Here is a 26,214-nt window from a genome sequence, read left to right as displayed (position 1 = left end):
TATAATTTGAATTTGTCTTGCTCAGATTAATCACTGGAAAAAGATCTCTTGCAGTCTTCAAATCAAGATTAGATGTCTTTTTACAAGATTTATTTTAGTCAAACCAGTTATTCATTTCAATACAGGAGTGAAATTCTATGGCCTATGTTACACAGAAGTTCAGAATGTTCTAATAGTCCCTTGCAGCCTTTAACAAAAATAAATCTATGAATCTGCTTTGGGACTAGTGCTTGAATCAATTATCTACCAACCACCATTCTGGAAAGGAATGAAGATCCAACCTATTGTGCTTTAAAAAACTTTTACCACGGGACAGCTTTGCAAATATATTCTGTATCAGCAACATTCTTTTTCCCAAAGTAGGCTGGGGATATGGCAAGTGAGTCCGGTATAAAACAAGATTTGCACATCTGTGAGCCACTGTATCTGCTTCAAATGATCTTGGATGAGGAAGGGACTTGTTTTTGCAATTTGTCTGTATGAGAACAAATCCCTCTGGGATAGCCTCTTGATCAGGCCAGGGCAAAATACGGCCCGGGGCCACTGGATCTGGACTGCGGATGCTGCAGGGAGTCTCAGGCAGGCTTCCTACTTGCCTCATCCCACCCACATGCCACTCAGAAACACAGCTGCAGGTTAGTTTCACTTAAGAACTGAGCTGGGGGGGAGAGAAGGGAGAAGCTTTAGAAGTTGCTCCCACCCCCAGAACAATCCCATTGGCCAGCTTCTGGCTGCCCAATGAAGTAACAGGCTGCCATGAAGCACAGGAGGCTGGAAGTTATTTACAGAGCACATGGCTGCAGCCAGGGATGAGGCAGAGAGGCTGATTTAAGAATAGGCTGCTGGCTGGTAAGTCTCCTAGCCAGACCCTGCCTCTGGCACCCTAGCCCCTCCATTTCCCAATCCTCTACCACCAATTCCTGCCTCTACTCCACATACCCAAATCCTCTGCCCTCTCCTGCACCCATACCCCCTCCCAGATCCAGCACCCCAATCCCTACCCCAGATCACAGTCCCCTCCTACCCTAGCTCACAACTCAAACCCTGCACTCCCTCCTATAATCCAATTTCCTGCCCTAGGTCACAATTCAACCCCCTGTACCTCAATCCAGTGCCCCAAGTTAAAACTGCCTCCACCCAAACTCCCTCCCTTACTCCAAGCTCCCTTCTGCACCTAAAACTCCATCCCAGACCCCACACCTTCTCCATTAATATAACTGACTCAGAGTCCACTCAGACTTTTCTATCCACAAAGGAGTTAGCCAATCTGCTTTTTTATTCCAGGAGTCTTTTACAAGAATACATTACATTTACAAACACCAGAATTATGAACTGACAGGTCAACTACATACCTCATTTGGAACTGAAGTATACAATCAAGAAACAGAAGAGAAAAGAAATTCAGTACAATACTACTAGTAGTGTGTTAAACTACTAAAAATAAGAGAATGCAAGCTGATGCACTTATTTGTAAAAGAGTGATGCTTTGAAGCCAACCTCAATCACATAATCCAAATGGGCTACTAAACCTGACAGGCTAATGTTTTCAATCAGGCCTTAAAGTACAGACTGAGCGGGAAAACGTATTGTATGGGATTCTTACTTCCAGAGAAAGAATAAGTTAAATTGGGAGAGATTTTCCTGAAGGAAAAATTTCATCTGCATATTCATCCAAGAGATGATCTCTATCCTGGTAACTAGAAACATTAGACTCAGCAATTGTCAGGAAAGATTAATGGAATATATATGGTAATACAAGGAGAGTGGAGATTAATTGCTGCAGGTCATAAGGACGATCACTCTCCTTGTGCTCCAATTTCTCAGACCAGTGGTTTTCAGCCTTTTTTTCATTTGCAGACCCCTAAAAAAACTTAAAATGGAGGTGCAGACCCCTTTGTATATCTCAGACAGTCTGCTGACCCTCAGCATCCACAGATCACAGGCTGAAAAATCATTGTCCTGGTAGATTCATCAAATTATAGATGGGGAAAAAAAAATTAACAAGCAAGTGTTACCGAGAAAAAGAGTTTCTAGATTCCCTTAGACTATCTATTATCACTAACAATTCCTTCACTGACCACCTCAAGCAGAGGGGAGACCAAATATTAAATGGTTTGTATTAACAGTAATGTATTTATATGTATAGCTCGAGAATGCCGGGGGTTATCAGGAAGGCGAAAGCGCAAATGGAATTGCGACTGGCTAAGGATGTGAAGGATAACAAGAAAGGTTTCTACAGGCATGTTAACAAGAAGAAGGTGATCAGAGAGGGTGTGCAGCCCCTACTGGATGAAGGAGATAACCTAGTGACAGATGATGTGGCAAAAGCTGATGTACTCAATGCTTTCTTTGCCTCTGTATTCAAATGACAAGGTGGGCTCCCGGACTAATGCGCTAAGTGACGCAAGATGGGATGAAGATGGACAGCCCTTGGTGGGTAAAGAACAGGTTAGGAACTATTTAGAAAAGCTAAACGTACACAAATCCATGGGTCTGGACTTAATGCATCCGAGGATACTGAGGGAGTTGGCAAATGTCATTGAGGAGCCTTTGGCCATTATCTTTGAAAAGTCGTGGAGATCTGAAGAAATCCTGGATGATTGGAAAAAGGCAAATGTAGTGCCCATCTTCAAAAAAGGGAAGAAGGATGATCTAGGGAACTATAGGCCAGTCAGTCTTACCTCGGTTCCTGGAAAAATCATGGAAGGGATCCTTAAGGGATCCCTTTTGAAGCACTTGGAAGAGAGGAAAGTGATTAGGAATAGTCAGCATGGATTCACAAAGGAAAAGTCGTGCCTGACCAATCTGATTAGCTTCTATGATGAGGTAACTGGCTCTGTGGACGTGGGAAAGTCAGTGGATGTGATATACCTTGACTTTAGCAAGGCATTTGATATGGTCTCCCACAATATTCTTGCCTGCAAGTTAAGGGAATGTGGATTGGATAAATGGACAGTAAGATGGATAGAAAGACAGCTAGAAGGCCGGGCCCAGCGGGTAGCGATCAACGACTCGATGACAGGATGGCAGTCAGTTTCTAGCGGAGTGCCCCAAGGTTTGGTTCTAGGACCCGTTTTGTTCAATATCTTTATTAATGACCTGGATGAGGGGGATAGATTGCAAGTTTGCGGATGACACTAAGCTAGAGGGAGAGGTAGATACGCTTGAGGGCAGAGATAGGGTCCATATGAATGACATAGACAAATTGGAGGATTGGGCCACAAGAAATCTGATGAGGTTCAACAGGGACAAGTGCAGAGTCCTGCACTTGGGACGGAAGAATCCCAAGCACTGTTACAGGCTGGGGACCAACCAGCTAAGTAGTAGTTCTGCAGAAAAGGACCTGGGGGTTACAGCGGATAAGAAGCTGGATATGAGTCAACAGTGTGCCCTTGTAGCCAAGAAAGCTAATAGCATATTAGGTTGCATTAAGAGGAGCATTGCCAGCAGATCCAGAGATGTCATTATTCCCCTTTATTCGGCTCTGGTGAGGCCACATCTGGAGTATTGTGTCCAGTTCTGGGTCCCCCCACTACAAAAAGGATGTGGACATGGAGAGGGTCCAGAAGAGGGCAACCAAAATGATTAGGGGGCTGGAGCATATGACTTATGAGGAGAGGGTGAGGGAGTTGGATCTGTTTAGTCTGCAGAAGCGAAGAGTGAGGGGGGATTTGACAGCAGCCTTCAACTTCCTGAAGGGAAGTTCCAAAGAGGATGGAGGGAGGCTGTTCTCAGTACTGACAGATGGCAGAACAAGGAGCAATGGTCTCAAGTTGTGGTGGGAGAGGTCCAGGTTGGATATTAGGAAAAACTATTTCACTAGGAGGGTAGTGAAGCAGTGGAATGGGTTACCTAGGGAAGTAGTGGAGTCTCCATCCCTAGAGGTGTTTAAGTCTTGGCTTGACAAAGCCCTGTCTGGCTTGATTTAGCTGGGATTTAGCTGGGATTGGTCTCTTCCAGCTCTATGATTCTATTAATTTCATAGGCAAATTTGAGAATTATCAAGGACAAGGCCTTATGGAAATAAGTTCCTGGCTCCACCAATGTCAGTAAGTCTCCTAAAGGGACTGAAGTGATGGTAGAAGCTGAAGTCTCCATTCTTGATATAAATTTTTTTAATCAAAGTGTTCAGCTTCTTGCAGTCTGTGATGGCCTAAACTTAAACACCTATGATAATTAGCAGTGCTCGACAAACCGCTGTTTCTACTTGTCCGTGTCGAGTAGATTTCAGCCGGTCACTCCGTTCACCGGCACTACACGCAGATTACTGCTTTTAACTGGGAGAGGTGTGAGATATAAGGATAACTGAATGCTTCTCAATGTCTCTCATGGTTTAAGAGAGTTTAATAGAAGGGATGTGGAAGAACTTGGTGTCGATGGAGCACTCCATAGAACTCCACTGCCAGTCTGAAGAATGGAAATCTACCCAGCTGAAGCTGATTGGCTCTAGTCACGTAAGTAGAATATCCTCATCAGCCATATTTCTGGAAAGATGTAGGTACAAATGCAGATGTGCTGTTTATTTCATCAAAGGACATTTCCACACTTTTCCTTCCTTGACACCTTCATTGAGGGTAAAAATTGAAGAAACTCTTCCCATTGCAGTAGGTTTCTAGTTTTTGGATTTCATTTGAATGGGCAACTGTATTTCCCCTAATGTCTCGGGAGGATGCAGAGGAGTGGTTATACTCACCTTAGCTATGGATAGGAGATCGCTCCCTTAGATTTTGTTTGTTCATCCTTTTCCCTAATTGGATCTTGTTGATGGTCATCACTTCTTCCCTGTTATTTCAACACATATCAGATGAGGAAGAACTTTTTCTATTTTTCTGGCTCAGGGTCATGCTCCAACATAGTTATTCATCTTCGAAGAGAAATGAAACATGCTGAGTACAAAGACCAGGTAATATACATTGGCTTCTTACCCTGCGTCTTTACATTTTCTGGCCAATTAAAATGGCTTTTTTTTTGTGGTCCTTTTACAGTTGATATTCTCAATCTCCATTAGGGGACCTATTTCTTTTCCTAGTTCAGAAAAATTACCTGTAGTTGGATCCTTGGTCTCTCCTCATCCGCAGAAATACAAATGAGAGTGTAATGCATGGAGATAATTTTCAAAGTATCCACATCCCGAGAAGACGGGAAGTCAAGTAGCAAGCCAGATTCTGTACCATGTGACTCACTCACCCATATCTGCACCTGGAACACCACCCTTGAGTTTTATTTCTTCTTTTTAAAGAGTGAATTGATCTAAAATAGATTTGGGAAAAAAACCAGGTGCAGTAGTAATGATTTTTTAATTAGCCCTTGAAAATACCTGTTCAACAAGAAATGTCCCATTTGCCAACTTATCACTACTGAAGAGGACTACCTCACTTTTGAGACGGTGTCGCCAGAAGTTCTGGCTGATGAGCAAGATATAGGAAGATACAGAGAGACTATCAAAAGATGTGGCAGTGCTTCTTTTTTACAGCCCTGAAGGTGGTCTCCTTATAGATTCACAGCACTGTTTAGCCTTTGGCTTTGTTCACTGTCATGAAATTGTGAGGGAGAAGACCCCACTCAAGGAACAAAACCCAGAAAATATGGTTCACTGAGGAAGATTTTGCTTGCTGCTGATGCACAAAGCAAAAACGTTAAAAGTGAGAATGCTAATAAGGTAAGAGCACTGAACTTCAGTTGTTTGCATTGCAGGATGCAAAGAATCTATCATATAGGCAGAAATACTGGAATCAAGCCTTAGAGGTCTCAGACAAATCTGAACTATCTCTGGTATTTACACAAAAAGAAGCACAACCTATCTCCAACAGTGGGATGAAGGAAGGAAGGAAGGAAGGAAGGAAGGAAGGAAGCAAAAAGGAGGAAATAAAAAGGACATGGTCCTATAATATCTCTCTTGTTGACTTAAGGAACGGTCAGACAACTAGGAGCCTGATTCTAGCCAAGATTCCTTAAAAATTCTAGCTCTGTCAGATGCAGACAAGAACCTGCTGCCATATTAATAATTTCTAAGCAATTCTATTTCTCTGCATCATCCAAGTTTTGTGTAGGAGTTTTTGAAAGTCAGCTCTCTGTTCCTCCATCACATACTGAACAGATTTTAAAATAAAAAGTTTGGAATATATGGACTAATAGTGCAATTTAAAACAAAAAAGTTTTAATAAGTTAATACATTTTTGTTCATTCAACTGGTAATCTGCAGAAGTTATTAGGCCATTATAGTTATTTAATATAAGTTTACTTTTTAAAAAAATGTTGCTTAGTCTATGTTGCTTTAAAAGTAGTATTTATTTAGTGGTCTACAGACAGACTTGGAAATTCACAAGAACTGTAAGACAATATAATGTTATCTTCTATTAAATCATAAAGCAGTACAGATAATCAGCAATATAGCCATACACTCCCATATGTTGAGCATTCCAAAGAGAGGTGGCTAGTGTTCTCCCACACATGCAATTACTACAATACCTTTTAAGCATGATTAAAGCATGCCACAAAACAATTACTATAGGAACACATGAAGCTTTCTTAAGAGTCTGTTTTGGGGTAAATGATTGGGGGGGAGGGAGAAGAGACGCAAATTTTGCCTTTGCCCCGGGCACATAACACCCTCGCTTTGCCACTGCTCTGCGGGAGGGAGAGCGCATTGGGTTAGAGCAGGGAGGCTGGGGGTGCCTGGCTTTGGGGGAGGGGTGCATGGTTCTTTGCACTACTATCCACAGCTATTTTGGCTCTTAAGTGTCTAACTGGTTGGCCACCCGTGGTGTAGAGAAACATGGAAATGGATCCTTACAAGATTAAGGCTCCCTTTAAAGAGGCTTTTCTGCAAAAATTTTGTAGGTGTTCATTATTATGGAAAAAAGTAATCCTTGAAGCCAGGATGACACCTCCTTTCATCTTATGTAGAAGTATTACACTCTCATTAGGAATTTATCTGATTCCCTTCTCATTCTATTCTCACATGATCCTTCCCCTGTTACACACCTCCAGAGAAACAAAGGCTAGGGACACCATTCCTACCCATCCTGGCTAACAGCCACTGATGGGCCTAACCTCCATGAATCTAATTCTTTTTTGAACCCTGTTAAAGTCTTAGCCTTCACCACATCCTCTGGCAAGGAGTTCCACAGATGGACTGTGGGCTGAGTGAAGAAAAACTTCCTTTTATTTGTTTTAAACTGGCTATAAATTTCATTTGGCGACCCCTAGCTCTTATATTGTGGGAATAAATAAATAACTTCTCCTTATTCACTTTTCCCACACCAGTCATGATTTTATAGACCTCTATCATATTCCCCCTTTAGTCACCTCTTTTTTAGCTGAAAAGTCCAAGTATTTTAATCTCTTCATATGGGACCCGTTCCAAACCCCTAATCATTTCTGTTGCCCTTTTCTGAACCTTTTCAAATATCAATATATCTTTTTTGAGATGAGGCAACCACGTCTGTACGCAGTATTCAAGATGTGGGTGTGGCATGGTTTTATAGAGGCAATAAGATATTCTCTGTCTTATTCTCTATCCCTTTTTTAATTATTCTATTTGCCTTTTTGACTGTCACTGCACATTGAGTGAATGTTTTCAGAGAATATCCACGACTCCAAGATCTCTCTCGAGTAGGTGTAGCTAAATTAATCCCCATCATATTGTATGTATAGTGGGGATTATTTTTCCAATGTGCATTACTTCACATTTATCAACATGAAATTTAATTTGCCATTTTGTTGCCCAAACTAAATCATTTAGTTTGGTGAGATCTTTTTGAAGCTATTCACAGTTTGCTTTGGTCTTAACTATCTTGAGCAGTTTAATATGATCTGCAAATTTTACAGCTATTCACTGTTTACCCCTTTCTCCAGATCATATTTATAAATAAGTTGAATAGGATGAGTCTCAGACTCTTGGGGGAACCACACTAGTTACCTCTCCCCACTCGGAAAACTTACCATTTATTTCTACCCTTTGTTTCCTGTCTTTTAACCGGTTATCAATCCATGAAAGGACCTTTCCTCTTATTCCATGGCACCTTACTGTACTTGAGTCTTTGGTGACAGATCTTGTCAAAAGCTTTCTGGAAATCTAAGTATACTATATCCACTGTATCCCCCTTGTCCACATTTTTTTGGCCCCCTTAAAGAATTCTAGTAGATTAGTAAGGCATGATTTCCCTTTACAGAAACCATGTTGACTTTTCCCCAACAAATTATGTTCATCCATGTGTCTGACAATTTTATTCTTTACTATAGTTTCAACTAATTTGCCCAATACTGATGTTAGACTTACCAGTCTGTAACTGCCAGGATCACCTTTAGAGCCTTTTTTAAATACTGGTGTCACGTTAGCTATCTTCTAGTCATTAGGTACAGAAGCGGATTTAAAGAATAGGTTACAAACCACGGTTAATAGTTCTGCAATTTCCCATTTGAGTTCAGAATTCTTGGGTGAATGCCATCTGGTCCCATTGACTTGTTACCATTAAGTTTATCAATTTGTTCCAAAACCTCCTCTGACAACACCTCAATCTAGGACAATTTCTCAGATTTGTCACCTAAAAAGAATGGCTCAGATTTGGGAATCTCCCCAATATCCTCAGCCATGAAGACTGAAGCAAAGAATTCATTTAGCTTCTCTGCAATGACTATCATCTTTGAGTGCTCCTTTAGCATCTCGATCATCCAAGGGCCCCACTGGTTGGTTAGCCAGCTTCCTGCATCTGATGTACTTAAACATTTTGCTATTACTTTGCAACAACATTCAATTTGATTGCCCAGAACACCTGATGGAAGCACACATACCTTCCTTTTGCCCACAGACTCCCAAGGAGAGACATCACTCCATGAAGTGTTGCAAAAATATTTTTCTCCTGGATCATAACCTTTAAGACTCTAAAAGAGAAGAAAAAAAATATGTACACACATATATAGACATACACACAAAACAGGTTTTGTATATACAAAATATGTATTTAAAACACGGAAACATTCAAATGATAATCAACTGATTGAAAAAAAAGTCTAGGTTGCCAAAAGTCAATATTGTGAATCAGAAAGAAAGCAACTTCAAATTCAGAAAAATTAGGATCCAATAGTTCAAAATGATCTTACTTGCTCCTTATTAGGCTATTTAATATAAACAAAATATTTAAATAAGAGAATCCTAAGTGTTCAGAATGATTTGGGGCCTATTCTTTACTCCAATTGCTTCTGTGTAACTTCAGAAATCTCATCTCCACTCCTCTCCTTTTCTCTGTGACCTCATTTCCATCTCTTCAGCTCCAGAAGTCTTTTTGCAAAGGGACCTCAGTCTTTACACTCTTCAGTTCAGCATCTTTATCACTTTGTCTGCAAAGACTCTGCAGTCTGGAACTCTCTCCTTCAAGTAGTGAGAATATGTATTACTGTGTCTACAAACAACGTAACTCACTAGCAGGATGAAAGAGTATTGTAGCTGAGCTGAAGAACAACCTACATCATTTAAATGGATGTTTGGCATTGTTTCCCTGGGAATCCTCCACCCCAAAACTAATTCATCCCAGCCTCAAAGTTTACATTTGTCTTTTATTCATTACATCCATAGATGCAACTCTGTTCCTCTCCCCCTGCTACCATCCTCCATCTTATACCCTAACCTCTGCACACCAATCCTTTTACAGCTTCTGCCACATGGCCACTTTACTTTATATACCATAGACTTTGGCAGAGAGGAAGTTATGCACCAATCCTACATGCCAGTTTGACATTCAAAGAGCATAAGAAACTACTATTAGAATAAGTTAATATGGGCTTAAGCCCATGGCACTGTGTTTATCTTATGAAACACATTAAAGATAATTACTATGTCTTTAAAAAAAGGTCACATTCTGTTGGCAGTAAGGATGTTAAATTGCTGTTGATTTACTAATCAAGTAATCAATGGAATTTCCGTCGACTACTTGACTAGTAGGTAGGTACTTCTGCATTTCTCCTTTGAAATGTTCAAGAGCTCCCGCTGGAGCTCTTATATGTTTCAAAGAAGGAATGCGGAACACAGCATGCAGCCCGGGGCCAGCGGGAAGTCCTACCGATTACTGGCTGCACATTGGAATGCCAGCTTTGAAATGTACAAGAGTCCCCAGTGGGGGCTCTTGTGCATTTCAAAGCAGAAGCATACTCATGGAGCTCAGGCGATGTCCTTTGAAGTATCCCTTTTTCCTGCCTCTGTCTGATAGAGGACAGCAAGGGGGCAGGGAAAATCGACTAGTTGAATGACTATCCGAAAAGCATTTGCTTATTGGATAGTCTACTAGACAACTAGTCTTAAACATCCTTAGTTGGCAGAGCATCCACTTCAGACTAGTGTTATTTTCTGCTTTGACATGGATGGCCACAGACTTTTTTTTTTACATACTTCTCCCCTTCTGTGATAAAGAAGGGCCCATCTCCAAGTTTTTTGTCTGCCTTTGTTTCAAGCAGTTGCTACTGAACTGGTTCTTCTAGGGCAGGGAATAGCAACCTATGGCACGCGTGCCACTTATGGGGCTGAGGGCTCCTCATCGGTGCCTTGGCTGGGACTGGAGGCGCTTCTGCCACGGCCACGCAATCCAGGGATGGCCCAGAATCACATGGCAGTGGCAGTGAGGTCCCAGGGGCTGGCCCCAGGCCATGTGGCAGCGGTGCCCATGGGGCCAGCCCCAAACCACCTGACCACAGCAGTGGGGCCTCCAGATCTGGCCCTGGACCACGTGGGCCCTGGCAGTAGCAGCAGGGACTCCCTTAGGGGTGGCCTGGGACAGCGGGGCCAGAGCTGTTGCTACAAGGGGGCACAAAGCTAGGTAAGATCTCCCCTCATGCCCAGACTCCCCCACACTCCAATCTCCTCACTCCCCTCAAGACTCTGCACCCCCAGCTTGCTCTGACAACCTCCCTTGTTCCTGCATCCTCCCTCCTGGTCAGACACTCCACCCTACTCCTGCACGTTCCCCACTGGCCTGGCTAGGCACCCCCCCAACCCTGCTCCCTTTCCTAGCCACACACTGCACCCACCCTTGCTCCTGCTCCCTCCACCTGGCCAGACACCCTACTCCCAGCATGCTTCTACACCCTCCCTCTCTCCCAGATCCTGCACCCCATCCCTATCCTACTTGCTGGCAGGCCTGTCTCACACACTGACACATTTTGTCCCTGCCTCTCAGTCTCAGAGGGTCCATAAAATCCACTAGCTCCAGAACCCCAGAAAAATAAGTCTGGTCTATGGGAAGCCCTGAACCTCAGTCCCTGCCCTTCCCTTCCCCCTCACCCCATGAAGCTGGGGCACCAGAGGAGTGAGGTGTCTCAGTTGGGGGGTGGGGGGCCCACATCAGTGAGGGCTGGGAGGGTTTGGAGGAGTATTTTTGCTTCTCTCGTGTGGTCCCCAACTGATTTTTTTGTGGGTCAGTGACCTTCCCCCGACCCAAAAATGGTTCCCCACCCCTGCCATAAAGAAAACATGAAAAACCTTTTATGTTGGACATAGTATTTTACTTTATTTAAAATGAAGTTTAATAAACTCACATGAGAAAGTTAAACGTTTAATCTTTTTCATAATTTAAACTAAACCGTTCTCCTTAATTGCAATTGGTTCAGAAAATATGGTGACCATACCCAGCCTGCCGTTGCCTCCCCTCCCCGCCCACTCACACACAGATCTGTGAATAAATTACATCTTGGTATGCCATTTCTGAAACGTTGCCAACCCTGTAATAAAAGGTAAGATCTGCATCTTTCTTTATTAATGAAGATGCTGTAAGTAGGACTATCATTGACTTTAAAGAGTATCACCGGCACCCGGGCCTGTACACAGAGGTGAATAAGTCAAATCTCAGCACTCCACCTCTGAAAAGTTGCTGACCCCTGTTCTAGAGTGAAGATTTTTTAACTGAAGATTTCAACATTGTCAGACACACAGAAAGCTAACGGTGTGTGCGGGGGGGAGGGGGGCAGTGGTCTGTTTTGCAGGCCGCAAGCCACTCCAATTGCCCTATAATTTAAAAGGAAAAGCAAAAGTCAGCTTTAGAATAATATCCTCAAACTTGCCACAGTAGAAGTTGCTTTTGCAAAGGACTGTCTTGTTAGCCAGGTCTCAGAAAGGGAAAACTGCAACAGATCATAAACATAAGAAATCCATATAGTGGCGATAATTCACAAGAACTGAAAAAAAGCAATTCAGACTCAAACTCAGAGATGTCTCCTACAATCTAGATGAGAAAGCTAAGATTTTCCCCCCTCATGTGAGCGGAGCTGCAAAATTTCTCAGGGAAATAATAGATAAAGATTCTAAACCAGCTCTTGCCCCTCCCTGGAGAAATGCTAAAGCTGATACTCAAACTAGGGATGTAAGCAACTAGTTGACTCTAATAAGCAAAAGCTTAAGAGTCAGTTCCCCCCAGCACCGTCTCCACAGGAGTCAGGGGAGTAGCAGGGACCAGGCGCAAGCCAGGAATCAGTTGATTCCCAACTCACGCCCAGTCCCAGACACTGTGACTCCTCTTTTTTAATTTGTTAAGAGCCTGTCAGCTCTTAATACATTTAAAAAAAAAATCAGAAGCTCAGCAGGGGGGACCCAGCACAAGCCAGCAGTCAGCTGTCCCGGCTCCCTACCAGCTTTTAATACATTTAAAAGGCAGAGCCGCAGCAGGGTTAGCTGCCGGACCGGGAGCTAACTCCACTGCGGCACTCCTGCTGAATCGACTAGTCAATGAATTAATTAAACTATACTTAACATCCCTAATTCAAATGTCAACTGTTTCACATCAGAACCCAAAATCCCTGAAAACAGTATCTTAACATAAGACTTAGTAGTGAAGAGCATGAGAAATCCAATAGTCCCCCAGTTCTTTTCCTCCCAAAACTAAAATGGGTAAGAAAGTGGAAAAGCTTGTCAGACATTTATTGACCTAACATTTTGCCAGTTCAGTACATGTATTTGTGGAGTCTACAGTTATAAAAAGGGTCCAAGGAATGTCAGGTTGTCCTTGAATTTGTGCAACACTTTATGGTATTTACTTTCTACACTGATGCACCTCGTGCAAAAGCTCCCTTACTTACAAAAAGCAATTACCAAAAGGGCCTTAGACTCAAAAATCTTGAATGCTGACTTCTGCTTTAAGTTTTAGCATTTGTTGCAGATTCTAACATGTTGGAGAAGAGTTATAATAAGTTGCCAATACATCTAGGATGTCAAATTCTAGGAGCACTTAGAATACTATTGTTCAGAGTAGAATGATTTAAATTCAAGTGATCACATCATTAAAATAGATGATTTAAAAAATCAGAAAGCAGGAAATTTAAATGGTGAATTTTAATCTTGTTCTGCATTGGTACTTAAGATATTTTCCTAAAGCCAATCTGATTCTCACTGATTGATAACCATTATAACAGTAAATTGAAAATAAATATAGCCTTGACACCAAATTTGGCACTACTTCTTACTAGCCAGGAAGACAGAGTATCTTTAAATGCATTTATTTAAACAATTATGTACCTTAATTTTTCTCCTGTATCTTTACTAAGGTAGTTTTAATTGGAAATATTTTTAAAATGAATTCCAGTGTTCGCCCAAACAGAATCTGTGGCAAGTTAAGGGGTTTTTTTTAATCTAGGTGTATGAAAAATGCATCATTCAAAATGTATTGAACATAATAAATGAATGTGCAAAAATTTATCAAAATAGGTTTTGATCCTAGAACTAACAAATGTATTAATCAAAGAAAGTATTATCTGTAGTTAGTGAACTGCATGGATTATTTCTGGTCACCATGTCCCTCAAGATTTTAGAACTAGTAGATCTCATCCTCACACACTTTAATTTTTTCATAGATTTGAAGAGGCAAGCTTTCCTGCTTTTTCTATTCTCCATTGGTCCCTTAACTTTAGATGAATTAGCCATTGAAGTGAACAGTTGAATAAAGTGAAAGGAAGAAAATATTCTCTCTGTATCCTATAGAAGAGGCTACTATTCTCAAAAACCTCTAGTTCCATGTGTTCAGCCAGTGACTTCACTTTGCTCAGCAGTTTCATTTTCTTTAAAACTTTGGTATAAGTATTGTTTACTCTAATAAAAATCATTAAATTAAAAACATACATATTAAGATTAGTCCTTAGCAAATGTTGTAAATTTCAAATTGAATTTTAAATAGATATAGAAAAATATTCAATTTACATTTAAAAAGGATTTTTTAAAATCATCCTTTTTAACCCACTCTGATACAGTTGCCCAGCAGATCCAACCATAAATCTGGAACAAAAGGCCTATATCTTTTTCCCAAAGGAGGGAGAGATAAACTAGTCCTTTTGGTCCTTTGATTGCAAAGGGAAGCTATCTTTCAGAAGTTCTCTGCCTTCAGAGAAAAATGCCAATTATTAACCATGTTAGAAATAGTTTAGGCAGCAATGATCACTTCCTTTTTAAGAGGCCTGTTTCAATTACCTCAGCATGGCAGGTTAGTTCTATAACATCATCACTGTAAGGATTATGGTTATTGGAATTTCCTCCTTCCCCAAAAGGAGAGGTGTACAAAAATTCACCTAGATATGGAGAAACTAAGCTGACTTCTCATCTATCAAATATCAACATTGGTTAGCAATTGCTAAAAAGTCTGTGCTACAATTGAAGAATACTGAACCCAAGTATAAAAGTCATCATCCCAGTTGATAAAGTTATTCCATAATCAACAAACAGCAGTACAGGTTGAACCTGTGTTAACTGGGATTCCAGTAGGACCACGGATGTTACAGGACCAGAGAGTCCAGTGGAGAGCAGGCGGCTGGACACCCTGCAGCTGGGCTGCCCAGCAAGCTTCAGCTGGACTGCGAGGTACAACCCATTGGGGCTGCTCAGTGTGGCCACAAGCCCAGAGAGTAGAGAGCTGGGCTGCCTGGAAGAGCAGGGAAGGGGGTGGAAGGACCAGCAGGGCAGAAAGGCCAGGAGGCTGGCGGCTGGTCCAGCGTTTGGGGGGAGAGGCAGTAACAGGGCCCAAATATGACCTCCCCTAGTCTCGCAAAATCCCTCATCTGGAACCGGTCAGGTCCTGAGTGTGCCAGACCAACTTCTAGTATATCTAGAAAGCCAAACTTCAGTAACTGAACTTGACAAGGGACTTTCAACTCCAGAAAAACACTGTGTCTGATAACTACATTTGCTGTCCCCTTTTTCTACCTCAACTCACTATCTTCCCCCATGATTACCATCCTTGCCAAAAGTGTAATTTATGCTTTAAAGAGGGTCTTAGTGCAATCAAAAGTTTACCTTGCAATACTGCAATAAATTTCCATATCAAGAAATTTATAATCAAACTAAGATTTGTACTTAAGGATCAAGACGTAAGCATTTAGAAATGAGAAAAGTTCTGGAAAATACATTATAAGCAATCAGAAGAGTGGGAATATGCAAAGTACTGGACAAATTCATAAGTGTTCTCTTTTGTCAAGTTTATTCAAATGCTGAAGCCCACAGACAAGAGTTAACTAGTATAATCACATCAAAACTTATGCACAATGATCCAAGGCACATTTATTTTGGACATTAAAAACTTGCACACAAATTCAAGTAGCAGTCACTGTAAAAACACAAGATTCCCCAGAAAATGATGTAAGTTCTTTCTTCTATGAATCTCACATCTATAGATATAATGCAAGTCCTCAGCTGGTGACAAAGTCATATAGATATACTGAATAAGCAATGAAGATCATATTTAGCAACTGGTCAAGTCAAGGCTACTACTTGGTAGTTTATTTAATTCTTGAAAAATAATAACATTTGCAGCTTTTTCATATTAAATTCTCTAATCTCTTGGTGCGGATTCTCCTTTCTTGTTGTACTCAAGTGTTTTCTACAGAAAATGACAGTCTCTGCTCAACATAATGACGTCACATTCATCTTCATAGCCTCAGTGCACTTGATGGACTATTTGAATTTGTGGAAATATAATACTGAATTGCCACAGAACAGTTTGATTTTTTTTCTCCCAAAGCCATCTTGAGTTAGGTTTCTAAATCCCTAGAAAGATTACTGTCTCTTTGCTTGGTTTATAAATGTTGACAGTTTGTACATCCTTTAAAGATTTCTTCTTGATATGTCAAAGCAGAGCAGTTAGTCCCTTTACATTTGCTCACATCTTCGTTTGTTCACGGTTTGTGGTTTGATTTGGAGGAGAGGGGTGGCTAGGGTTTGTTTGTTTGTTTTAAAGAATCCTATCCAGGAAAGTACTTATGTAATAAACATGCAACATTTCCTTAAGCAACAGTGCTTTCCTTTGATGCAACACTACCAACACAGAGTACACAGCACACTCCATTTCATGCTTTTCTAAAAATCAAAATGTTTCAGTAACTTATGTTGCAGGAAACTCCCAAATGCAGGCCTGTAACAGACTGACTATCTGAGTTTTGGCAAACATCCAAGTAAGAATATACTTCTTTCTTGGCCTCCCCCATTATAAATTTTAATACAGATGAGTAGTATATATACACTAAACTGTGAAAGACTTCAAAAGTTTAAAATTCAAGTTTCAGCAGTTTGTGTTACATCAATTCTTTACCTGCAATAACTCCCTGCAGCTGTCAAGCCCAATATCCACAAGAATGCCCTTCACCTTTTTTCGAGCCTTCCTGATATTATCAAGATTTTGAACAGGAATTTGAAACATTTTGCACTTTTCCTGAAAGAGAAAGACAAAAATAATGTGATGGAACATTTGTACATGCACACTTACGCTTTGTAGTGTTGTAACAATAATTTATATCATGGGAATGCTTCCCTCAAAAATGTACTTTCCAGCATGAAAAGCAAAAGACTGAACAAGGAACTGTTCTCCATTAGTGTATGATCTTTTGAGATCACTTCCTTATTCTAAAACAACCATGCCTGTTATTATGTTAACCCAAGATTTAAACAAAAAATTGAAATTCCTCCCACTCTGCCTGAAAAGTAGCCAAATTCTTTTCATTCCTGTTTGGTATTGTATTGTGTGCTTCAGCACAGGAACCTGAATACTTAAGCTGTGCTAACTTCTGACTAGATTTAAAAAATAGCCACCCCTTCACGTAGTGGAGATATACATGAAAGTGAAAATGTGATGCTACTTCTGCTTCCTTTTGGGAAATGAAGGGGGTATTTTGAGGGATACTTTTTTCCAGTGTATTTGCTCAGATATATTTTAAGTACAGCTACTGATAAAATTGGGCTTTCCTGCAACTGCTGCTGCCAACCAACACCTTTAAGGGGCATGGAACCAGACAATCTTTGCAGAGAATGCAATACAAGACTAATGCAGTTTTCTAACCTGCAAGACTCTACCACTTCAAAACCATGGTGGACAGCTGAAGCCACAAATGTAAGATGAATTTTTAAAATATCTTTGTAAATAATGGCATGGCTATGGTAGTGCTTCTCAGCAGATGTACGTTCACATTTCTTGCTCAGTAATATCTATGTAACTTTCTAACATTGTTTAGACTGCTGGGATGACTCTCTCTCTCTCTCTCTCACAATCACCCAGTTACCCAAGCCAAGCAAAGGTAAGTCTATGGTTGAGGAAAAGCTGGCTGAAGTTAAACCTCAGCAAGATAGATTGTGGGCAGAGGGAATTACTTCTTGGAGAACAACATCACCATTGCAAGCCCCTCTTTTTGAGGACACGTGCCCAATGATCATCAAGACAAGTTCGCACTTCAGGATTTCTTCTCTGCTTTCTATGAACGCTGGCCTCTTGAATTGTTGCATCCAGGAGAAACGCTTTTTACCACCTCCAGCTTGCCAGAATATTGCGTCCCAACTCTGATGACCTAGCCTTGATAATACACACCTTCATCAACTACTATTTGAATTATAACAATTCAATTTATCTGGGCTTCAAAGCATCAGCCCTATGAAACTGGTGTAGAATACAGCAGCATACCTACTCAGCAACATATTAATGACTGCATATCACACCGTTTTCTGTTCTTACACACACAGTTCTGTGATGATCCAGTGAAGCTTAAAGATCTCAGTCCTCATTTCCAAAACCTAAGTAGTCTGGGAGCAATTCATCCAAAAAACCCTGCTTCACCTTTCAGGATTTCAGGTGCCCTCAACAGTTTCATTTCTCAAAACAAGAAAGCTGTCCCTTACCAGAATAAAGCTTGCCGATGCAGAAGACATTATTTTTCTTGGGGGCTGCTCCTCTGAATGTGGAATTCTCTCCCACAGAAACTATGAGCTTCCACAAACCCTATCCACTTCCTAGTCCATAGGGAATGCACACTATTTTTTTTAAAAACAATGTTTAATTATTTCCAGACAAATAAGCCTCTTAACTTACGTATACAAACCCACCTGCTATTTTCCTTTCCTCATGCCCATAGGAATATGATGGATGCTGGTCTCCTTGTCTACTCTAGAAGGCATTCTGCTACCATGAACATAAATAAAGCTTTATTCCAAATTATGTTCAAATTTCCTCTTGAGCTTTTTCAAGTTCTAGTTTATAACTAGTGTTGCAGCACGACACCCTATGGTCAACTATATAAGAACACAGTTGAAAAGATGCCATGCCACCAAGGAGGTATGGGTTCCATATAGAATAATCCACTGGAATTATTTCTTCCACTATTTAGATGATCTTCTTTCTCATTTAGAAGCATCAATGTATCATTTAGATGAAGAGAGAAGTCCTTCTTCTACTAAAACAGAACCATCAGTTTACTGAGAAAGCTCTAATAATCCATGTCCACACTTTTCAGTTCTCTTAAATCAAATGCCTTCTAAAACTCAAGGCCAGGATTATTAATCCAGATAAAACAATATTCTTGAACACAGCTGGATTTATATATTCCAGTTTTCAATATGCAGTTATTTAATCCAAGAGATGCACATTCCACAAGTACTAAATATGCCACTGGGCTAAACACAATGCTTGGAAGCCAGATTTCAAATTATCAATCTACTACACTTCAATAATCCATTTAATATATACAACTCATTTTCATCTATAAAATCAGGAATTCCAACTTTCTGAGCTTATTTTTCCAAGGACTCCATTTCATGTTCTCATTTAACAATATTCAGTATATCACAGCTAGAATAGAGCTAGAATAGTGTATTATCCATACATTTTTATTTCTACATCATTAGTTGTTTTGGTTTTTTGCCTTCAATCTTTAACCAAAACTTGACCTTTATTGCATATTAAACTACTACTTATCTTTTGCTAGTGCCACCCATTTCTTACCAAGCAAAGCCAACACTGGGTCAACACAGCAAATTCAGTAAGACATGCAACATGAAAACGACAGATCGTCTTACCATCTTGACTACCGGATTTTGAGAGCAGTGTGACACAAAATGTCACCCAGCAAAGTTTATTTTAATTACTCCTGGATATAATGAGCTCTCAAACATTCATGATTCACATAAACTTCCAAAAAAATTCATTAAGTGGAAAATCCAAACACCTCAAACATCCTTGGATCATTCACCTAGCTCTTAGTGATATTTTGTCCATTAACTTTTTTCTTTAAATATGTGTCTGACTAGGTAATACTCCCGTAACATTACTGTATTGGACCTGGGTACATCATGACGTTTCCTCCACTACTTTACAGCACATGAATCATGCAAACATGATCTGCTCTTCAACCAAAACTGCAGACTCTTCCTTCCAGTCAGTATAATGGTTACTATTGAAACACCGTTCAATTCAAATATCACATTATGAATCAAAGGAACACAATCAAAATTAGCATATTTGAAGTGTGTATCCAAAAATTATATAAAAATTAACAATTTCACTCCCTGAAAGAGAAAGGTGACCTAAGAATGAAAAACAAATTTCACTTTTTATCTGTCATATACAGAGAAAGGCTGAAAGGATTAAGAATTCCAAACGCACAACCTCCCCTTCCCCTGCTTAATATTTACACTAGAAAATCAGGTTGACTAGCCCAGAAAATATACAGGGAAGGCTGAAGAACTGAGGAAGGAATTTTCAAGTCAGACAGTTAAAGAAGGTATGGAAGCTTTAAGAAAAAAGTCTCTTCACCCATTTAAAATTTTCAGCATCTGATACATGGAGAGGAAATGAAATTAAAAATTTCCTGAGGAACTGCTATTTAAAGTTATAGATTTTTTATTATGGAGTGCATATTCCCTTAAGGTTACTCTCTGTATGATAACCTAAAAAGAACACCACCAGTTTCACTACATTAACTTTGGTTTCCTGCTATACACTAAACACGGAAGTCTCTCCCCAACTCAAAATGCAGCAATCCAGATAAGAGAGGAGGATGAGATTGTTTTAAAAACAAACTTCTAGGGCTCTCTACACAGGGAAATTGACAAGCTTTGCTATAATTTTAATGGATAAGTTATTCAATTATGCCAGAATAAGCTTGCTATATCGACACTCCATTCCATAATAAGAATCTCTCTTATTGCAGAATAGTATAGTGGAAGTTATTTTAGTATAGATATGCCTATCAGTTTCCCATATGCAGAGAAGACCTAAAGCAATTCTTACCTTACACATTAGCTAACGCTCATTTTCACATTACAAGACTGTATCACTAGAAGGTATCTGAAATCATCAAGAAGGGCTCTGCCTATTAATCCCTTCCACCATTCTAGAAATGTCATAAACAGAAGTACAGGTTAGGGAAGTACATCAACTTAGCCCAGACTCCATCAGTATACTGGTTACAAAGGAGATTTGGGTTTGGAATGAGCATGGTATCCCTCCCATCCGTGTTACCTGAAGTCTGACGGCCAGAGGACTTCACAGTCATTATGGAGTGCGCACAAGAGGCGGTACACTCTGAACAAGGCAGCCAACTAACTCAATCCTTTCAGCTTCCCTTTAACCTCTCTTCCTTCTCTGGATGATGGGGGTTTTAACTACTGTGAGTTTAAAAGAAAAACAAAAACAGATCAGGCAACAAGCATATGTTTGATGCTCAATCTTGCCACAGACCACAAGAGTGTTTTTCTGTAGCGCACACTCCACAGATGTAGAGGTACTGTGTATCCCTTTTATTATCTTGTTAGTTGCACACCCCATGCACTCTTCTATATTATTTCATGGCAGGAAAAGAGAGGGCAAGGGAAACAGGCAGGACAGAAGCAACAAGGAAGAAGAGAGCTTTGCCACTGCTATCGCCCCCACTTCAGGCAGGGTACCTAGGAAGCACCCTCGGCCTTACTTTCCAGCATTTTCTAGACTAACAGACCTACTGCACATGCTCACAACGTGCTCAGGACCAACATTCCAAACATTCTAAAACACAAGTCAACATTCCAGGCGTGGTCACTGCCCTGACTTACCTCAGAGGTAAATTTACCTACTGACCTTTCCCCTACTTTAGCTAGTTGCCTCAGCTGACCTTTTCCCTCCTTTTTCACTGCCCTGCCTCAGAAATAGCCTGTGACCTGCCTCTTCCAACCATGAGGTGACTCTTGCTTATTCAAAACAGAAGGCAAGAACTCATAAAAGAATCTAGGGAATTTCTCTAGAACCAGCCCCATTCTGGTACCCAGTGGGTGCCAGATACTCTTCAAGTCTCGAGGCTAATCCTATCCTATCCTATCCTATCCCCACGTGCACTCGGGCCATTGCACAGAACCCCCACAAACACACACTATCCCACCTCTAGAGCGAAGAGGGGTGGGCTCGTGCAGGACGGGGGCGCCTCACTAGACTACGTATGGGGGAGGAATACATGGAGCAGATACAACATGCGCTGGGGCAGGATGCTCTGGGCTAGGCGGGGTGCGTGTATCTACATGGCGAGCCACAGGGCTGCCTGGGCTGAGCCGCCTCCTGGGCACGCGCCGCTCCTAGCAGGGAGCGATGGCCAGCCCGTGCCGCAGCGCCCCGAGCACAGCACACCCAGGCTGCCCGGGGATGCTGTCGCGGTGGCGCGCGGTCCGTCACGGGCTCTGGAGACAGCCCTGCCGCTCTGGGGGCGGGCGCTCCCTGTACCTACCCGGCCGGGCTGTAGGGGGAGCTCGCTCGCTCCTCGCCTCCTCCCCTGTGCGTGGGTCCGCGCGGCAGCCTCCGCCTCCCGCTCCTCACAAAGCCAGCCCCGCAGCCGCGCTGCGCCTCCCGCCCCGCCGGCTCCTCCTCCCGGCCGCGCGGCCGCCCGCTGCGCGCCGCTCTCAGTCACGGGGCGGCCGCAGCAGCAGCTGCATCGCTGGCGTCCTGGCCTGGCTCAGCCCCTGCGCGGAGCCCCCCGGGCCCTGCTCCCATCAATCCGCCTCCGCTGGCTCCTCATCCAGCCCAGACCCAGACAGAGAAAATGGCGCTCGATTTATCCCAGGAAGTGACGATTCTGCTAATTTGCATACCAGGCAACAGACCAATAGGGAGTGGGTTAGTCCAAGGCTCCTATTGGCTCCCTCCATCAGATCCCTAGGGAGAGCCTGGGTTCTAAAGATGTAAGATGTTGGGGGTTGAACCCCCCAGGTGTCCCCTGACTCACCTGTTACCCCCCTTTACCTGCCCCTCCTGTTCTGGTCCTTCTGAGTGGGCACAAGGGGTGCCTAGAACCAGTTTTTGAGCTGATCATGTGACGTCATCCTGAAGAGGGCGGGGTCTGATTTCACTCCCATCAATAACACCACGTGGTCACTGAGCAGCCTGACTTCATTTGCATGGGATGTTGGGTGAAGCCTTATTTGCATCTGCAGGATTCTGAAGTGCCCACCCACATCCAGCAGCCAATAGGATTATGCCATGTCAAGTGACAGTGTTTCCCATTGGAGGAGAAAACTAGTGGTCCAAGCTCTTGAAGCAGCAAGTGTGTTGCCATACATGGCTTACATTCTGCCTGTACTTGTAATCAGGAACCCAAATATATGGTTCCTTAGGACAAGTCATTGGGCAAGTAATTCATAGTATGAAATCTTCTCCCCACACCTCCAAAAAACCCCCCACATGGATAAAATTGATTGGCTGAGCCCACTTCAATATAAAAAATCTGCAGCAAATTAAAGATTATTCTAAACTAATGGAAGACATTAAGAAATATGAGTAGAATTCAATGTAATGGAGATATCAAACTATGTAGTAATATAGTGATTAGAGGTCTATGACAACACAGACAGTGGATCTCTTATTGAGTAGTTCAACAGGACAGCAATCTGATTTTCAGCATCCTTACTTTTTGATAGTTGTATACTTAATCTTACCCATGTAGGTGATTTATCCTGCTTATATCCATGTATGCTCTTGAATCAGCTGTGATCTTCCCACAAGTCTAAGATCAAGCTTGCTGGATTTTTTAAAGAATATGTGACCTATAAGAAAAACATACCTTCTTCATAGATACTCAATATCTACCCTCCTCCCCCCACAAGAGCTATCCATTTATAAGATATAGACATAAATCTTATATAAGAATGGTCGTACTGGGTCAGACCAAAGGTCCACCTAGCCCAGCAGCCTGTCTACCGACAGAGGCCAGCACCAGGTGCCCCAGAGGGGGTGGACCGAAGACAATGATCAAGCGATTTGTCTTCTGCCATCCATCTCTAGCCTCTGGGACACCAAACAGAGGCCAGGGACACCATTTCTATCCCCTGGCTAATAGCCTTTTATGGACCTAACCTCCATGAAATTATCTAGCTTCTCTTAAAACTCTGTTATAGTCTTAGCCTTCACAGCCTCCTCTGGCAAGGAGTTCCACAGATTGACTATGCGCTGTGTAAAGAAGAACTTTCTTTTATTAGTTTTAAACCTGCTACCCATTAATTTCATTTGGTGTCCTCTAGTTCTTCTATTATGGGAACTAATAATATAACTTTTGTTTATTCACCCTCTCCACACCATTCATGATTTTATATACCTTTATCATATCCCCCCCTCAGTCTCCTCTTTTCTAAACTGAAAAGTTCCAGTCACTTTAGCCTCTCTTCATATGGGACCCGTTCCAAACCCTTAATCATTTTAGTTGCCCTTTTCTGAACCCTTTCCAAGGCCAAAATATCTTTTTTGAGGTGAGGCGACCACATCTGTACACAGTATTCAAGATGTGGGCATACCATAGTTTTATGAGCAGTAAGATATTCTGTGTCTTACTTTCTATCCCTTTCTTAATAATTCCTAACATCCTATTTGCCTTTTTGACCACCGCTGCACACTGTGTGGAAGTTTTCAGAGAACTATCCACAATAACTCCAAGATCTCTTTCCTAATTTGTTGTAGCCAAATTAGCCCCCATCATATTGTATGTATAGTTGGGGTTATTTTTTCCAATGTGCATTACTTTACACATATCCACATTAAATTTCATTTGCCGTTTTGTTGACCAATCACTCAGTTTGGTGAGATCTTTTTGAAGTTCTTCACAGTCTGCTTCTGTCTTGACTATCTTAAACAGTTTAGTATCATCCGTAAACTTTACCACCTCACTGCTTACCCCTTTCTCCAGATCATTTATGAATAAGTTGAACAGAATTGGTCCCAGGACTGACCCTTGGGGGACACCACTAGTTACCCCTCTCCATTCTGAAAATTTATCATTTATCGCTTCCCTTTGTTTCTTGTCTTTTAACCAGTTCTCAATCCATGAAATGACCTTCCCACTTATCCCATGAAGACAATTATCTTTGAAGACAATATTATAATTTCCTGCTGTCACAAGAGATTTTTTTAAATACAGTTGAAACATAGAATTTAAACTGTCATCACCTATATTGCTAACATTGGAAATGACTTCCAGAGGTTTGAAAGGAATCTTACCACATACTTGGATACTCTGACTACTGATTTCTAGCAATGAAGACTAAAGTCTTGTCTACAATACCTCTTAAGTCAATGTAAATTACATCATGAAAAACCCACACCTTCAGCAACCTAATTTACATTGACTTACAGTGGTTATCTACACCACACTACGTTGGTGGGACATGCTCTCCTGCTAACATAGTTCAACCTCTCCTTGAGGTGCATTAATTACATCAACAGGGAAAGCATGCCTCTGTCGATGTAATGCATCTTCATCACATGAGCTAAATGGATGCCACTACATTTATTTCTATATCACTGATATAGCACAGTAGTGAAGATGAGCCCTAAATCTCAGTGAAACCAAGAGAATGCCAACTACTTTCCACCAAAACAATTATTTTGCCAATCAACCTATTTTGCTATTTTATCCAGTTATCACATATTTGGGAGTAAAACTCAACCTAGCCTGATATACCAGCTCCATCTGTAACATCCAACCTGTACTGCCTTGATATGAAAACATCAGGAACCTCCAGGGGAAGAGACTCTTCATTCATACATCTATCTTGGCCCTCATATTTGCTCCAGATGAATACTGCTCAGAGGCTAGAGGTGCAGCCATCACACTCAGCTTGTCCATAGCTAAACTCAGCCATTTTTATTATTAGGGGCTAACTGAAGTATACACTAACCTCCAGTCTGGATGTGCTAGCACACACAGCTCTGCCAGACCTTCAATGAGATGTTTTTACTGTTAAAGTTGCTTGGAGGGCTGTGACAGATGGCACTAGCTGATTACATCTCTGGTTGACATATGCCATATTCTCTGGTAGGAAACAATGCACAGTACCAACACTTTAAGTTCTGCTTATATTTGGGTGAGGAGTTCCACTCTTGTGGACCAGGTGTGACAGCATGGCTGATCTTTTGACACTCCTTTGCCATGGTAGCTCACGTACTTTTGGCCCACTGTTATTGGTGACCAGCTCTCCCAGCAGCTGAAAACCATGTCTTTATAGAGAGGAAGCTTCAGTGGAAAAGACTGTGTAAAACACTAAGTAAACTGAAGAGTCTATCATTGTACTTGTCTTCTTTTTCATTTGATTGTAGATCTTGACAGCTTCATCTAGTCTTTGGCTTGGCTTGGTTTCCTCCTCATGGAACATAGTTGCAAACAATAACTGGTGGAGGAAGAGTACACAACCCACAGTAGTGGGGCAGTATACGATGACTAACATCTCTTGATATAGAGGACATCCTCTGTTTATGGAACCTGGACATTGAGCTCTGATACATGAGGAGACAACAGATAATGGCAAACAAAGGCAAGAAATATACAAACAAGAAGTTATAATTATGATATTCTATTAGAAATAAAAAACTTTCTGAACTGTATCACTTTCATCTTCAACCGGTTTACCAATGAATTAAAATGATAAGGGTTTTTCTTAACTATACCTAAATGGGAGAAATTATGGCCCCATTTAAGTCAATTGGA

At 41.5% G+C, this 26,214-nt stretch overlaps 1 protein-coding gene across 6 annotated transcripts in view; it reads right to left on the bottom strand.

Annotated features, from left to right (window-relative positions):
• Window positions 1-25,977, bottom strand: part of ADNP2 (ADNP homeobox 2) — a 36,662-nt gene extending 10,685 nt beyond the window's left edge. Inside the window, exons 1-5 of one of the 6 annotated variants that reach the window (XM_075921123.1) lie at window positions 25,409-25,977; window positions 23,177-23,284; window positions 20,742-20,887; window positions 16,551-16,670; window positions 8,794-8,883 (exon numbers count right to left, since the gene is read on the bottom strand). In XM_075921123.1, coding sequence (XP_075777238.1) covers window positions 8,794-8,883; window positions 16,551-16,658 — 198 coding nt within the window. In that variant the 5' untranslated portion in view covers window positions 16,659-16,670; window positions 20,742-20,887; window positions 23,177-23,284; window positions 25,409-25,977. The other 5 variants (XM_075921122.1, XM_075921126.1, XM_075921124.1 and 2 more) reach the window with 5 other exon arrangements.
• Between the last annotated feature and the right edge of the window lie 237 nt (window positions 25,978-26,214).

Source organism: Pelodiscus sinensis, chromosome 2, assembly GCF_049634645.1.
Source record: "Pelodiscus sinensis isolate JC-2024 chromosome 2, ASM4963464v1, whole genome shotgun sequence".
NCBI classification, from domain to species: Eukaryota; Metazoa; Chordata; order Testudines; family Trionychidae; genus Pelodiscus; species Pelodiscus sinensis.
The sequence above is the reverse complement of the archived record's forward strand: the minus strand, read 5'-3'. Positions and strand labels throughout refer to the sequence as shown.